Raw genomic sequence first — 15688 nt, forward strand, 5'->3', positions numbered from 1 at the left:
CCCTTCCACCCTCCACATGGCCCATCCCTACAGACCAACAGGGACAGGTCCTGCATTGGTGTGGGTCTTCCTGTTGGCTGGGCCCTTCGTTTCGGTGGAGAGTCCAGAAAGATAAAAAGGGTTGAGCTTTTTTGTGTCTGTACCCGGGGAGTGGCATGGGAGCTGGGTTCCCTTCTCAGTGGCCTTGCCTCCCAGGGAAACCCATCTTTGGCTCTTAACCAAGAGCCTGACCCAGTGGTTTGGGCAGCAAATTCCACAGAACAGAAGCATTCTTTTTTTTCTCCTTCTCCTAGTAAAAGTTTCATTAGGCCCACGCCTGGAAATTTGCCCAGTGAGGGCCTTTACAGACAAGAACCACCCTAGCGATTCTTCGAAGGTCCATCCCTACAGATGACAGGCTTCCTCGGGTCTCACCTGATGGGCCCTAGATGACAGGATGGAGAACAGACAGGAATCGAGGTTCCACTGTCCCCCATTATACCTGAAGCCAAGGGCACTGCAGGGAGACAGAGAGTTCAGTGAGACTCAGATCTCACACACTAGGAATGCCAGTGCTCAGATAAAGAAGTCTGCCTTCAATCCTGGAGAGTGAGGCTCACCCTGTCTGAAGCCCTGTGACTGGGCTCAGTGCTGTGCTGTTTCACAGGCCTGCAGCCCTCTCTGGTCACACGAGTGTGGAAGCTCCTACTACACCACTGGCATGTGCTCCCGGGTCAACTCCAACTTCAGATTCTCCAAGACGGTGGCCCCGGCACTTCAGAGTGAGTACCTTAAAGGCACTGCCAGGTACTGAGGAAGTCCTAGGAGGAGGCTTCGGGCTCCGCCCACCACTATCTTGTACCTACAGGGCAGCATGTAGGTTCTATGACTGCTTTAGCTCTCTGGATGATCTGAGAGGCGTCACTTCTAGCTGGTCCCCTATAAGGTCCTCATCCCAGGCTTCTTCCCCCACAGCATGATGTCTGATAACAAGTTAGCGAAACTTACGAAAACCATCCTGGTATCTGTGAAAGTTTCTGGTTAAATCTTGGGCACGGAGGGAGGTTGCCAGGTCACCATGAACAACAGGCCAAGCTGAGGCATCCTTCATTTAGACTACAGTTCCCTGAAATCCTGCAGTGGGGAAGCCCATGAGTGGAGAGCCAACGAGAACAGAATTAACCTAGGTGATGGTTACACCAAGTCAGCTCTCCTGGGCAGCTTGCCCAGAGTCTCGTGTACACAAATCTTCCCCATCCCTCACATGCAAACATGGGGAGTTAGAAGCCTAGACTTCTTGGCTTTGAGCCTCACTGTTCTCTCTGGACTAAACACCCTCAGTAAGCAGCTGTTGTCTGCTTATGCAGCACTAGGGGATTAGCACCTCTGGCTCAGGTGGCCTCTCCTCAACACTGGCTGCCAGGGCAGAGAAAGGGCAAAACATTTTTCAGTCAGGCTCGAGAGCTGTCTTCCATAGGGTGGGGAGGCTCAAGGTTCATTCACACATTATCCCTAAAGGCAGTTCAATAACACAAGGAAGGTCAGGGCGTGTGAAGTTTCTCAGGAAGCGGAGCATCATGGGGCATCACAGCCCTGACATTACTGTCTGCAGCTTGTTGAGATGCTGTCTGCTGGGCAAAGGCATCACTCCCTTGCAAATGTATATAGCAGGATACCCTTTACATAGTTTCTCAGGCTGAGGAGATGGCTCAGTCAGCAAAGTGCTTGCCATGCAAATGTGAAGACCTGAGTTCCATCCCCAGCATCCACATCAAAAGCACAACCCTAGCACTGGGGAGGCAGAGGAAGGAGGCTCCCTGCTAGCCAGTCAGTCTAGGGAAATCTGAGAGCTCCAAGCTCAGTAAGAGACCTGGTGTCACAAAATACAGAGAAGAGTGATGGAGGGAGATACCTGATGTTGACATACACCCATACAAGCACACACACACACACACACACACACACACACACACACACACACACACACAGACACACCCTACTGACCTATAAACAGGTTCTTCCCAAGGTGTTTTTTAATTTTTTTATTTACTAGATTTACTGCCTAATTGGTTTTTTGTTTGTTTTTTTGTTAGTTTGGTTTGGTTTTGGTTTTGGTTTTCTTAGACAGGGTCTCTGCATACTCCTGGCTGTCCTAGAATTTACTGTGAAGACCGGTCTGGTCTCAAACCTACAGAGATATACTTGCCTGTGGAATGCTGGGATTAAAGGTGTGCACCACCACATGCAGAAAAATTTATTTTTTTATTTTGTGTGTATTAATGGTTTGCCTGCAAGCATGTTTGTGTACCATGTGCATGCCCGGTGCCCATAGAGGCCAAAAGAGGGCATGGAATTGGAATTACAGATGATGCAAACCACTGTGTGGTGCCGGGAACTGAGCCAGTGCCCTCTGCAGCAGCATCAAGTGACCTTATCCACCAAGCCATTTATCCAGCCCCCGCTCCACAAGCTGTCTTTTTAAAAACAATGAAATTAAAAGAGAAAGCAAGATAACAAATCAGTGATCCCCGTGTCTCAAGGAGAGACGTCCCAGATTGACCTCTGCCCCCAGAGGGAGAGAGCGGGGACTGGACACAGTGTCACACGTCTATAATCCCAGCATTAGGGAAGTAGGACATCAGGAGTTAAAGATCATCCTCAGTCAAAGAGCCAGTCCTAGGCCGGCCTGGGCAACATGAGACCCTGCCTTAGAAACAGGGGGAGGGGGGCTGAGGCTGGAGAGATGGTTCAGCGGTTAAGAGCACTGACTGCTCTTCCAGAGGTCCTGAGTTCAATTCCCAGCAACCACATGGTGGCTCACAGCCATCTGCAATGGGATCCGATGCCCTCTTCTGGTGTGACTGAAGACAGATACAGCATACATTAAATAAATAAGTCTTTTTTTTTAAAAAAAAGAGGAGGATAAAAATAGGATCAGCTAAGACGTATTGATCTCAGCCCTTTAGAAACATCTCATTAGGGGTTGGTAGAGCGCTTGCCTAGCAAACGCAAGGCCCTGGGTTCGGTCCCCAGCTCCGAAAAAAAGAAAAAGAAAAAAGAAACATCTCATTAGCCCTTAGTGACAACTCTTAGTTATTATGTGACTCTTACAGGACAGAAAGCCAAGAGCTGTCGAGTGACAGCCCTTGGTTCACACAACCAGTGAGTGGCAGGAGTCACAGGCTAATGCCAGAGTGCACATTCCCAGCCTTCCCCCATGACTCCTCCATAAAACCTGAAACCCATTCATCTGACTTGCTCGTGGAGGACACTGCCTACCCATGGATGTAAAACAAATAGTCCTAAAGTCCTGTTCCAGCAGGAACAGTGACCCAGGAAGCACACTATTTAGTTCAGTCTCTGGTGGGGACTTCGGGGTGGGGACATAGCTCAGCTGGTGAAGTGCTTGCCATGAATGCATGAGACCTTAACCTCCAGCACCCATGTAGAAGCTAGGCGTGGAGATGCAAACTCATAATCCCAGCACCAGGGAAGCCAAGACAGGAGAGATGCCTGGGGGCTTCTTGGCAGCCCAATAAGAAAATAAGAAAAGTGGGCTTCAGGCCCCAAGGAGACACCCTGTAAAAGCAGAAATAAGCTGGATGGCTCCTGATAAATTATACTCAAGGCTGACCTCTGACCTCTATATGTGCGTCTGCGTGCATGCGTGCATACACCAACATACGCACAAAGAAGAAAGGTTTCTTTAAGTGACATTGGTTGTTCAATGGCCCTGACTGTATCCCTGCTCCCAGGGTGCCAGACTTATATGGACATTGTCATTGTCTTGGACGGCTCCAACAGCATCTACCCCTGGGTGGAGGTCCAACACTTCCTCATCGAGATCCTGACAAAGTTCTACATCGGCCCTGGCCAGATCCAGGTGAGTGTCTGCAGACCTTCCCTCTGCAGGGCAAGAAACCCACGGCCCGAGTGGTCCTCCTGCACTGGGAAGCATCTTCCCATGAAATGGAAGGACTGCCAGCCAGCACTGGGACCTGTCACCTCAGATTCCCATTTCTGTTGGGCACACCAAGGGCACCTTCAGGGGGAGACTCCACTCACGAAGATGACCTCCTGGAAAGTCGTAAGTCAGGAAACGGAGAAAAGGCATAGAAAGAATGTGCAGAAAAGCTGGGGAGACTCAGGCACGTAGACTGAGTGGAGAAGTGACTTGGAGTAGACCCCAGCTGCCAGCACATCTGTGATACACGGATGGATATGCGTATGTTATTTCCTAGCATTTTAGCTGGACAAAGACCAAGAGACCGAAGTGTCAAAGTAGCAGGCGTGAACTCTAAGAATTCTTTCTATTCCCAAGAAGTGACCCAATTTCCAAAAAGAATCCATGAAAAAATGCCAGGTGTGGCAGTGTGTTTGGAATCCCAGTCCTGGGAGGTAGAGGTCAATCAGTCTGACCTGATTGGCAAGTCCCAGCTCAATGACAGACCCTGTCTCAAAAGACGTGGATGGCTTCCTGAGGATAACATCTGAGAGTTTCCTCCAGCCTCACCAACATCACACATACAGACATACACATACTCCACACAGATATACCACACACACACACACACACACCACACACACACCACACACATACTCCACACAGATATACCACACACACACACACACCACACCACACACACACACCACACAGATTTACCACACACACACACACACACACATACTCCACACAGATATACCCCCCCCCACACACACACACACACATACTCCACACACACATACTCCACACAGATATACCACACACACACACACATACTCCACACAGATATACCACACACACACACACACACACCACACACACACACCACACATACTCCACACAGATATACCACACACACACACACACACACCACACACACCACACACATACTCCACACAGATTTACCACATATACACACACCACACACACACACTATACAAACACATACATATGCTCCACATAGATATACCACATACACACACACAAACACACATACTCTACACACATATGCTACATACACACACCACACACATCATACACACATACATATACTCCACACAGATATACCACATACACACACACACACCACACACCACACACACGCCATACAAACACATACATATATTCCACATAGATATACCACATACACACACACACACACACACACACACACATACACACATACACAAACACTTATTCCACACACATATATACCACATACATACACAGGAATGTGAACATACCACATACACACACACACATATATCACATATACACACAGGAATGTGGGCACACACACACACACACATACAGAGATTTTTTTTAAAAGAACTTTCTAACATGTAGGGCTGCTAAAGGGAAAAAACTCCTGCAGTGACAAGCCCCCTCCCACCAGAAGATCGTCCTTTGGTGCACTGCGGTAAATACCCAGTATTCAAAGGGTTCTTGGACCCAGTAAACTTGGTGAGCTCACCCAACAGTAATGCAGTATCTCCAAGATACCAGTTCTATGGCTCGGTGTTTATTCTGAAGCCAACAGTACTGAAACATTATCCACTTTGAAAATGCCAGACCTCCTCTGGTCTAAGTTTCAGGAGCTCTGCCCTTTGGAGGTTAAGTGATTCCTTCACAGGGTCACACATCAGACATCCTACATATCAGATTTACATCACCATCTACAACAGTAGCAGCATCACATTTACAAAGTGGCAGTGAAAAGAATTGTATGGCCGGGGGTCACCACAACATGAGGATTATAGCATTAGGGAGGTTGAGGGACATTGCTAAAAAAGAGTTTAGTCGACAGCTCAGTGATCCTCCCCACACACTGCCCCTGATATATTCTAGGGAGTGGGGACACAAATGGAGCTTGGGTGTATAGGAATACATGTATGTGTTCATGTAGATATGTACATGGGTGCATACACACATATATGTACACGTGTCCGTGAGTATGTGTGGAGGTTGACATCAGCTGTCTTCCTCTATTGCTCTCTGCAGTTTTTGAGACTGAGTTTCTCACTGAACATGGAGTTCACTGGTTCAGCTACGCTGACAGAACAGAGAGCTCTAGGGATCCGCCAGCTTCTGCCCTTGGGATCATCACCACACCCAGCACCTGACAGTCCTTTCATCACCAAGTCCCCTTTTCAGTGTGCCCCGGGTTTGTCCCATCCAGCCGTTCCCAGAACAGCTTCTTTCCCTTGTGCCAGGGGAAGGGTGGGAAGAGTGACTCCTCACAGAGGAACCCCGGCAAATGGAGGCCTGAGCTTCAGGTTTCTGCTGCCCTTGCTCTGATTTGCAGGTCGGAATAGTTCAGTATGGAGAAGATGCCGTCCATGAGTTCCACCTTAACGACTACAAATCTGTAAAAGATGTGGTGGAAGCCGCCAGCCACATTGAACAGAGAGGAGGGACTGAAACCCGCACGGCATTTGGCATTGAATTTGCACGGTAAAAATGTGTGTGTGTGCGTGTGTACACTTGCATGTGTGTGTGTGTAAATCTCAGATATTGTTTTGGCTATCCCTGCTGTGCACAAAGGCCCCCACCATTTGGTGCTTTCAAGCAGCAACTTGTTAATTCCTCAAAGTTCCAATGGTGGGCTGAGTTCAGCTGCTTGGTTCTCTCTTGGGTCTTCTCACCTGGTTATGATCTGCATTCAACTAAAACTGCTGTCACCAGAAAGGTCACCTAGGCTAGACATACAATACAGAACATCCATGCCACCATCAACAAGAGCACAGCAGCAACTGACGAGCTGAGTACCCAACTGTGGTGATTTGAATATGCTTGGCTCATGGAATAGCACTATTAGGAGGTGTGGCCTTGTTGGAGTAGGTGGCCTTGTTGAAGGAAGTGTGTCGATGTGGAGATGGGCAATGAGACCCTCCTTCCAACCATGTGGAAGCTAGTCTTCTTCTAGCAGCCTTCAGATTAAAATGCAGAATTCTCAGCTCCTCCTGCACCATGCCTGCCTGGATGCTGCCACGTTCCCACCTTGATGATAATGGACTGAGCCTCTGAACCTGTAAGCAGCCCCAATTAAATTATAAGAGTTGCCTTCATCACGTCTGTTCATAGCAGTAAAACCCTAACTAAGACACCACCATGGCCATCTGGCTTGGTTTTCTGTATTCTTACTGTGGTCTCTCAGTTCTTGTCTTCTTGAAGGAGACAATGTGATCCAAGAGACAGAAGTTTATTCGCAAAGCAAAGTGAGTACCCAAGAGGGAGTCTGGAATGAGCTGCCCCAATGTTGGGAGCACCCCTGTAAGTTCTGCTTTGTGGCTACTTCTAAGTGTTTATGAATATTTGTGATGGATCATGTCTTAGTCAGTGTTCTATTGCTGTGAAGAGACACCATGGTCACAGCATTTCTTATTAAGGAAAACATTTCACTGGAGCTTGCTTACAGTTTCTGAGGTGTAGTCCTGTAACATCACAGTGTGGGAGCACGGAGGCATACAGGGAGACATGGTGCTGGAGAAGTAGTTAACACAGAGTTCCACATCTGGGTCAGGCAGTAGGAAGAGAAAGACACTGACGTTGGCCTGGGCTTTTGAAACCTCAAAGCCCACGCTCAGTGACACCGTTCCTCCACCAAGTCTACACTCCGCATTCCAATTGCGCCACTCCCTAAGCATTCAAATATGGGAGCCATTCTTATTCAAACCACCACAGATCAGGTCTCCTTTTTAGGGTATTCCTTTCCATGAACCTCACAACAGTAAGATGGGCTTCAAAACCACAATGCAAGTGATATTATAATAGGTACACATGTGTGGACCAATGACCTGAATGTTAGCCTCTGACATATCAGGACCAACCTAACTGCAGCTTTACACATGTTTGAACATAAAGGGGTGCTCTGATCATCTACAAATACTGCTGCCCAAATCTAGCTGCTGTCTTCCTCAGTTACTTCAAAGCTAACTCCTTTGCCTACTTGGTACTATATCATGGTACTGGGGAGTTCCCAAGACCCTCAGCAGAAGCTAGGAGAGTGCCTATGACCTAGCCAAGAGGTTCCTGAGTGTGACTTCCAAAATGTTCCATTACCAAAGCAAGTTATCAAGATCCAGGTCCTAAACAAAGGTATGATTCTCCTTGATGGAGGACTGGCTGGGTCAAATGGAAGAAAGGCCGTTGGGGAGTAAGGTGGCATGCAGTCAACTTTGGAAAACACATTCTGTCATAGTCTATAGTCTACAGAAAGTATGAGGGCTTGGGGATGTAGCTCAGGTGGAAAGGGCTTGCTCAGCATAAATGAAGCTCTAGGTTCAATCCCCAGAACGGCACTCACTGGATTTGGTAGTGTAAGCCTATAACACCAGGATCAGTGGGACAGTGTTTGCCTAATATGGATGGGTGAAGCCGACTTCAATCCTGAGCCCCTGAGCAGCTAAGGAAGGAAGGGAGGGAGGGAAGAGGATATAAGAAAAGCATGTTGGTTCTGAGTGCAGAATCTGTCTATTTGTTATGTGTCATTGGTGGCATGTGACAGACAATCTAACTTCTGAGGTGGTAAAGAGACTCGTTCCTTAGGACTTACACCAGAAAGCACTCACCCAGCTACATGTTACCTCCAAACCTTCACATGGGGATTCAGAAGCTTATTCTAGTGATGTCACTGCTGAAAACCCTGTGATTACCCCCCTCCCGTCCCACATCCCATGTAATCAGCCAGCCAGTATTAAAGGTCTCACCGTCCAAGGCCTAAGCACCTACCTTGACAACATGAGAATCACTTCTATTTTATATGTTTCGATTGTACAGCCATTAGTATGACTTCCACTACAGTCATTGAGGCCACAGCCTCATTGCCTTACGGTCCCACCTCTTCAGAGTTGGTGATGTGTTTGGCAGAAGCCCACAGTGTGGGGCCCGTTTAGATGGAGCAGGAGTTCATGTGGTCAGATCACGACTTTTCCAGCCTCAGCGGGACTCCCGATGACGTCACCACACAGCTCCGGAGCTTCTGTTTGTGAATAACACTTCCTTCCCTCAGTGATGGCTCTCTACTCTTCCTCTTTGGCCATCACTAGATTGAATACTGAGACTTGCACAGTCTTTTCTGATTGGAATGATGGAAGCCAGTGACCACAGAGCTGTCACTTTCCCTTTTGGAAGCTAAGTGACTCATGTGGGGATAAAGGTCACTCACTGATTTGGGTTCATTTTGCAGCCGTCCAACCTCAAGTCCGTGATGTGACATGACTCACAGGGCAGTTTGAGCATCTCGGGGCCCAGGAGCACTACTGGGATTGCAATCTCTACCTCCAGCGATGCTTTCCTAACGTTGGAACCTGCCATGTTTTGGTCCCAAATTATAGCTAATGCTTTGATTGAGGGATGTGTGGATTGATTTGCAGAACTTGGATGGAACCATGACCTTATTGTTCTAGATATGTGTTCTGCAGCTGAACTGTTTTTCCAGTCTTAATTGCTTTTTCTTGAGACAAGGTCTTGCTACACAGCCCAGGCTAGACTCAAGCTCCTGTGGCTGCAATTGTAGGTTTGTGCTACCAGACACTCGCCAGCATCTTAAGGGGAGCAGTATTCTCTCCTCGCTCCGTTATCTCCAATTTGTTCTGTGGTTGTTCACTTGGTTTTGTTTTGTGTTTTTGTCTTTGTCTTTGTTTGGTTTTTTCCCCCTGTGGAACTACTTCAAGGTCAAGATCTAAGCTGCAGATTCAAGGGGTTACAAAGATAGCAATCTATGGTCCCTGACCTTGGTGGCCTCCAACCAGCCGGGGGCTCTCAGTGTTAAGTCAAATTTGAGAGGCATGACCTCCTCCAGGGAGGCCTGTTAATATGGGGGGCAAGGTTGCCCCCACTGAGAGTGACCTTGAGCTGAGCTGAAGATGCTGACCAACCAGGGGACTGCAAGGGAGCATCATGGGTTCAGTAGGCAGCCCTGAGGCTCAGTATAAGCCTAGCACCTTCTAGAAATCAGCAAGGGGCCCAGTGTGTACCAAGGGGAGTAAACAGTCACAGAGGTGACAGGGGACCACCAAGAACCTGTTACCTCTCTCTGTCAAGACCTACACGCTGGGATAAAAATACAGCTGAGCAGTTAAGAGCACTTGTCACTCTTGCAGAAGACCTAGGCTTGGTTCCTAGAACCCATGTGGTGGCTCACAACCATCTGTAACTCCAGTTCCAGGGGATCTGATACCCTCTTCTGATAACCTCAAACACCAGGCACATACATGGTGCATACATCTACATGCAGACAAACAAACATACACATAAATAAAAAATAAAGAAATATTTTTTTAAAAAGAAGAGAAGAAAGGAAGGGAGGAAGGAAGGAGGGAAGGAAGGGAGGAAGGAAGGAAGGAAGGAGGGAAGGAAGGGAGGGAGGAAGGAGGGCTAGTTAGTTCCAGGACTTCCCTAAGAAAAATTTAGCCAGTGCTGGTTTGGGCAGGAAATGGGCTAAATTTCCATGATGTCTGCTCTCTAGAATGGTGCCACCAGCTGCAAGTGCAAAATTCTTCTCGAAGAATTTGTAATCTAATTTACAAAGGAGAAAACCCAAGTCCCTTTACATAACACAAAATCACAATTTAAACCCCACTGTGACAGACTCAGAGAGTGGCACACGCTAGTCACCATGTGGAAACATGTTTCTGGGTTTATCTTGGCTCCATACGCAGTGAAATGTTGCCCTGCACCAGACTGTTTCTTATTACTTTTATTTATTTAGTGTGTGTGTGTGCGTGCACATGTCTGAACACTTGTGCCACAGTGTGCATGTGGAGACCAGAGGACAACTTGCGGGAGTCCCTTCTCTTTGTCTCCTTCCACCAACCATGTCAGCCCCAGGGCTTAGACACAAGTTGCCTGGATTGGTGGCATGTGCCTTGCTGGTCCCTGGTGCCATACGTTTTTGCATGGAGTTTTCTTCCCAGATCTAACCCTTCAGTGGAGGCAGGGAAAGATCTAGAATGTCCAGATAACTGATTTCTTCCTCCATGAGAGTGAACTTCAACCCAAACTCTAGCCATGCTATGTGTCCTCCTGTGGCCCCTCCATGACTCATACTAAAATTATTAGGTTTTTCTGAGCCATCACACCCAGAATATGTTAGAGCTGCTGAGAGTGTCAGGTGGCTTTTGCTCTTCACAGCTTCCTCCTGACAGACTGAAGAAGATGAACTCACTCAGTCCAGGAGGTGTGACTCTCGAGCCATATGCATCAGCCAGTAGCTGGCCAGCACACAAAGAGCCGCTCTGTGTCCTAGGCCTTCTGGTCCTGGGACTTGCTACTGTAAAACTTAAGTCAGTGGGTCATCTTTCCTGCCTCACTGATCACCAGAACCATAGGAATTACTGGTGTCTGATGTGACATTCAGTTTTAAATCGTTATTGTAAAAGTCTACCTGCGAGACCAGACTCTCAGAGACATGCCTGAACCTCTCAGTCTAAAATGCCATAGATGCACTGAGAGCCAGTTTCTCATTCTTTGACACTGGATCATCAGGTTAAGAACCTCTTGGCCAGGCTGCCTGGGCTGACAAGAGATTTAAAAAGAAAACCAGAGAAATATCTTCTGTGAATTTGATGTTTAGTATTTCCACAAATAGAGAGGAAGGATGCTGGTGGGGAGTCAGAAGTTTATGCAGTAACATCGCACATGCGCTGTGGGCCAGAGGTTAGGATGTTAACTCCCCAGGCAGTCAACCTGCCTTAGGGAAGAGTTGTGTGACCCTGAACATCCCGTACACTGTTAAGAATGTCAATGCCAGCACAGGGCGATGCTCAGCTGGGCAAGCACGAGACCAGAATTCAGAGCTTCAGCACCCATGTAAATGCCAAGTGGACATGGCTGCTGCCTGTAATCCCAATGGGAGTCAGAGACGAGGGCTCCCTAGAGCAAGATGGATAGACAAGCCAAAGACCCTGCCTCTGGACCCTGCCTCTGTGTATAGCTTGTAGAATGAACCAAAATAACACCCGATATTGAACTCTGGTGTACACACAGACACACACAGACACTCATACACACACATATGAACACATTATGTATAACATTACACATGGAAACGTAGAAAGAAAAAGGGAAGGAAAAGGGAGGAAGAGGAAGGAAGGAAGGAAGGAAGGAAGGAAGGAAGGAAGGAGAGAAGTTGGTCCCCAGGCCATACCAAGTGTCTGATCTCATGGGTCTAGATGGGGCACAAGCATCAAAAAATGCTTAAACCTCCCAAGAGATTCTAACGTGTTTGTGCAGCCAGGTTTCTAGCCACTGACTTATCCCACTCAGGGTTGCCCACCCGTGATTCCCTCTCCTCCCCATCACTCTGCCTACCAAAACAAAAGGTCTGTGACTCAAAGAGGGCTTATACTTTTTAAACAGCAGATCCGGAGCCAGGAGGAATGGCTCAGTTGGTAAAGTGTTTACCACACAAGCATGAGGACCCGAGTTGAGATCTTCAGTGCCCACAGAGGACTGGCTGCATATCTGTAGTCCCAGTGCTTGGGAAGGGAAGACAGGCAGATTCTAGCAGCTACTGACAGGCTAGGTCTTGGCGAATCTGTGAGCTCTATGTTCAACAAGAGACCCTGTCTCGCAAAGATAAGATGGGAGAATGATATAGATGCCCAGCCATCCCTCTAGCTTCTACATGCAAATGTTCACTCTCACACAAAAACATTGTACATCCAAGACCCAGCTGAGCAACTGGTGGAAGCCCCTAAGCTGTTGAGGTGCCCATGGGGATTCAGTTGTGGCTTCGGTGGCTGCCCCTTAGAGGAAGGACACCAGGGTGACCCACATCTGCGTCTGGTTCCAGCTCAGAGGCTTTCCAGAAGGGCGGAAGGAAAGGGGCCAAGAAAGTAATGATTGTCATCACGGACGGGGAATCCCACGACAGCCCAGACCTGGAGAAGGTGATCCGGCAAAGCGAGAAGGACAACGTGACCAGATACGCTGTGGCCGTAAGTCCTGCCGCTGCGCAGGGATGCCGACTACGCTCGGAGATTCTGGCCTCACCCACCCACACACACAAACAGCACACGCTGGGATTCTAGGAAGCCCGTCTCCCTTACAAAGGCTCAAGCTGCGTCCTCTTTCGAAGAACAGGTTGAGCAGGCTGTGGAGTGGATTTTTCTTCTTTTTCCAGGGAGTTTCAAAAAATAGGAAGTACCCCAATCCTCCCAGACTCCAGAACCCTAACTAACCACAGGGGTCTTATTGCTACCTCCAAAGAATATCTTTTTCAAAATGCCAGTGGCGCCTTAAGAAAGGCTCATGTCTGCAGTCCACCTCGGAGTCTTTGGGGTCGGGCTCTGTGGGTGTGTGGAGAAGTCAGTACTATATTCCGTTTTGTCGTCCCTGCCCTGTTCCCTGGCAGGTCTTGGGCTACTACAACCGCAGGGGGATCAATCCAGAGACTTTTCTAAACGAAATCAAATACATCGCCAGTGACCCTGACGACAAGCATTTCTTCAATGTCACGGATGAGGCGGCCTTGAAGGACATTGTTGATGCCCTTGGGGACAGGATCTTCAGCTTGGAAGGTGAACGACTTATAAATTTATACTTCAGTCCAAGGACTATAATTTCACCGAGCACCAATAGCTTAGCAGAAACCGTTGCTTTACCCAAATTGTCCACTAGAGGGGACTACTCTGTTGGATCTGACTGAACTGGGTTCTCTGAGACTGACTGCTGAGCACAATACGGGGTGGGGGCATTGAATTAGGGTTGCCAAACTTAGCCGACATATAATATAAGTGTTTATGACAGACTTATACTCAACAATTGCGCACTGTTTCCCTAAGTTCAGATTCCACTGAGCAGTCTATATTTTATGTGTCAGCCTCAGTTTGAACCCAGTCAGGCTCCATTTCCTGACACAGACCCTACTATCCCTCAAAACTGTAGTTGAGCCTTGTGATGTGGCTCAATTAGAAGATTACTTACCTAACATACATAAAGCCCTGGTTTCAAGCACCAGCATTGCATAAACCAAGCAAGGAGTGCTTGCCTGTAATGGCAGGAGTTGCTGAATAAGGCCATCCTTGGCTACATGGTGAGCCTGGGCTATATGAAGCTCTGTCTCAAATAAAACAAGAGCATGATTTAATCCCCGAGTAGAGCAGCCTCTGGGGCGGTCCCGCAAAGAATCCCGTTTGCTGAGACCTCGTTCTTGCTGCATATTTCTGAGATATACCATTCTCACATGGGGTTCTGTGACAAACTGTTCTCATACAGAATTCTCAGCATCTGTGGAAGTTATGGAAAGAAATAAGAGGCTTTGAGCATCCCAGAGCTTGAAAGGTCTGCAGTGTGTAGAAATGGCACTCAACAGACATGTGCAGAGATCACAATGGCCTCCCAAGCTTGGGCTTGAGCCTTGACTCAACCCTAGAACTTAGCTAGTCAAACCAGTAGGCCCTCCTGTGAATGGTCCCTTTCAGTGATGAGAATGTGGTCGTGATGGCTTGCTTGTTCAAGGACCCCTCTGTGCAGTGGGCTTTCAGCACAGGTGACCTTTCTTGTGTGAGTCCACAGTAGTGACCAGCCTCAGAAACCAGCAACCAAATCCTGTGGCCAATGGAAATGAGCAGCTGGAGTAACACTTCTTTCTCTAAACACACATGCACTTCACATGTTTTTGTTTGGTGTGCCCTACCCCACTCTACATGCATATTAACATCATTTGTAAGCACATGTTCTGCTACATGGTTTATCCCAGGCTTTTTGCAGAACTGAGTAACTCTGCAGATACACAAACACATAGGAGCACACACATGCAGAAGCATTCACACATACACAGGCACACACACAAGCATGCACACACACTTCAATAGTCATTGTTAACATGCAGTAACAGGGAGATGGTAAGGCAGAGTAGGCCTTGCCTCAGGGTTCCTCTCAGAAAAGAACTCAGTTCCTAAGGTACCCCAGGAAACAGGACCCATGGCTAAGAGCTGACATCTTCTCATTCGTGTTTTAGGCACCAACAAGAATGAAACCTCTTTTGGTCTGGAGATGTCGCAGACCGGCTTTTCCTCGCATGTGGTAGAGGTACAGAACCCTCTCCCTCTCCTGCTCATCCATCCCTCTCTCTTTTCTTATTTGTCCTGGTCTAGCTGCCATCCCACCCCCTATGGTTTTCTTGTCTCTGTCTTGATGTCTCTTTGCCTCCTAGAATCTTCTAAGGACTGGGATGGGGAAGTTAAGGTCTTTGACTTCTTTCTATTGTCTCCTGCCTGCTTCAGAAGCCCACTCACTGCACATGTTAAACACCCACCAACCCCCTGGCAAGAAGCAGAGCATGGAGTGGAGGTCCCTCCCAGGGCCCAAAGTCTCATTCAGTCCAGAGAATTCTATGCAAAACCCAGGTCAAATGACAAAACCAACAGCAAGTGCTTGATGGCCTCAGGTGACCTGTGCTAGCTGGGGCAGAGCTTACGTCTGTGTGGGGGAGGTATCTACAGGTTCTAGCTTTAGCGGGTGGCTTGAAAAGTCCATCTCTGTTCAGACTCTGCATTGGACCACAGCAGTGCCCCAAAGTAAAGGCTACGGGTGTCAATAACAGTATGTAGCGTCAGGGCCCATGTTCACCTAAGACTTGACTGAAAGGGAGGCTGAACCTCCACAGAGAGACAGAGTCAGTGTTTCTGGAAAAATTTAATAAATGGACAAGTAAGCCTGGGAGTTGCATGTAGGGAAGCGTGCCAACTCAAAGCATCT

The 15688-nt window shown here is 48.0% G+C and overlaps 1 protein-coding gene across 1 annotated transcript in view; it reads left to right on the forward strand.

The window, feature by feature from the left end:
* The window catches only part of Itga11 (integrin subunit alpha 11), a 108706-nt gene that overhangs the window by 51933 nt on the left and 41085 nt on the right, over window positions 1-15688 (forward strand). Inside the window, exons 5-10 of the mRNA NM_001413793.1 lie at window positions 647-761; window positions 3735-3862; window positions 6288-6436; window positions 12780-12924; window positions 13341-13506; window positions 14949-15019. Of these exons, the coding sequence (NP_001400722.1) occupies window positions 647-761; window positions 3735-3862; window positions 6288-6436; window positions 12780-12924; window positions 13341-13506; window positions 14949-15019 (774 nt within the window). The remainder of the gene's footprint in view (window positions 1-646; window positions 762-3734; window positions 3863-6287; window positions 6437-12779; window positions 12925-13340; window positions 13507-14948; window positions 15020-15688) is intronic.

This window comes from Rattus norvegicus, chromosome 8 (genome assembly GCF_036323735.1).
Source record: "Rattus norvegicus strain BN/NHsdMcwi chromosome 8, GRCr8, whole genome shotgun sequence".
Lineage (NCBI taxonomy): Eukaryota > Metazoa > Chordata > Mammalia > Rodentia > Muridae > Rattus > Rattus norvegicus.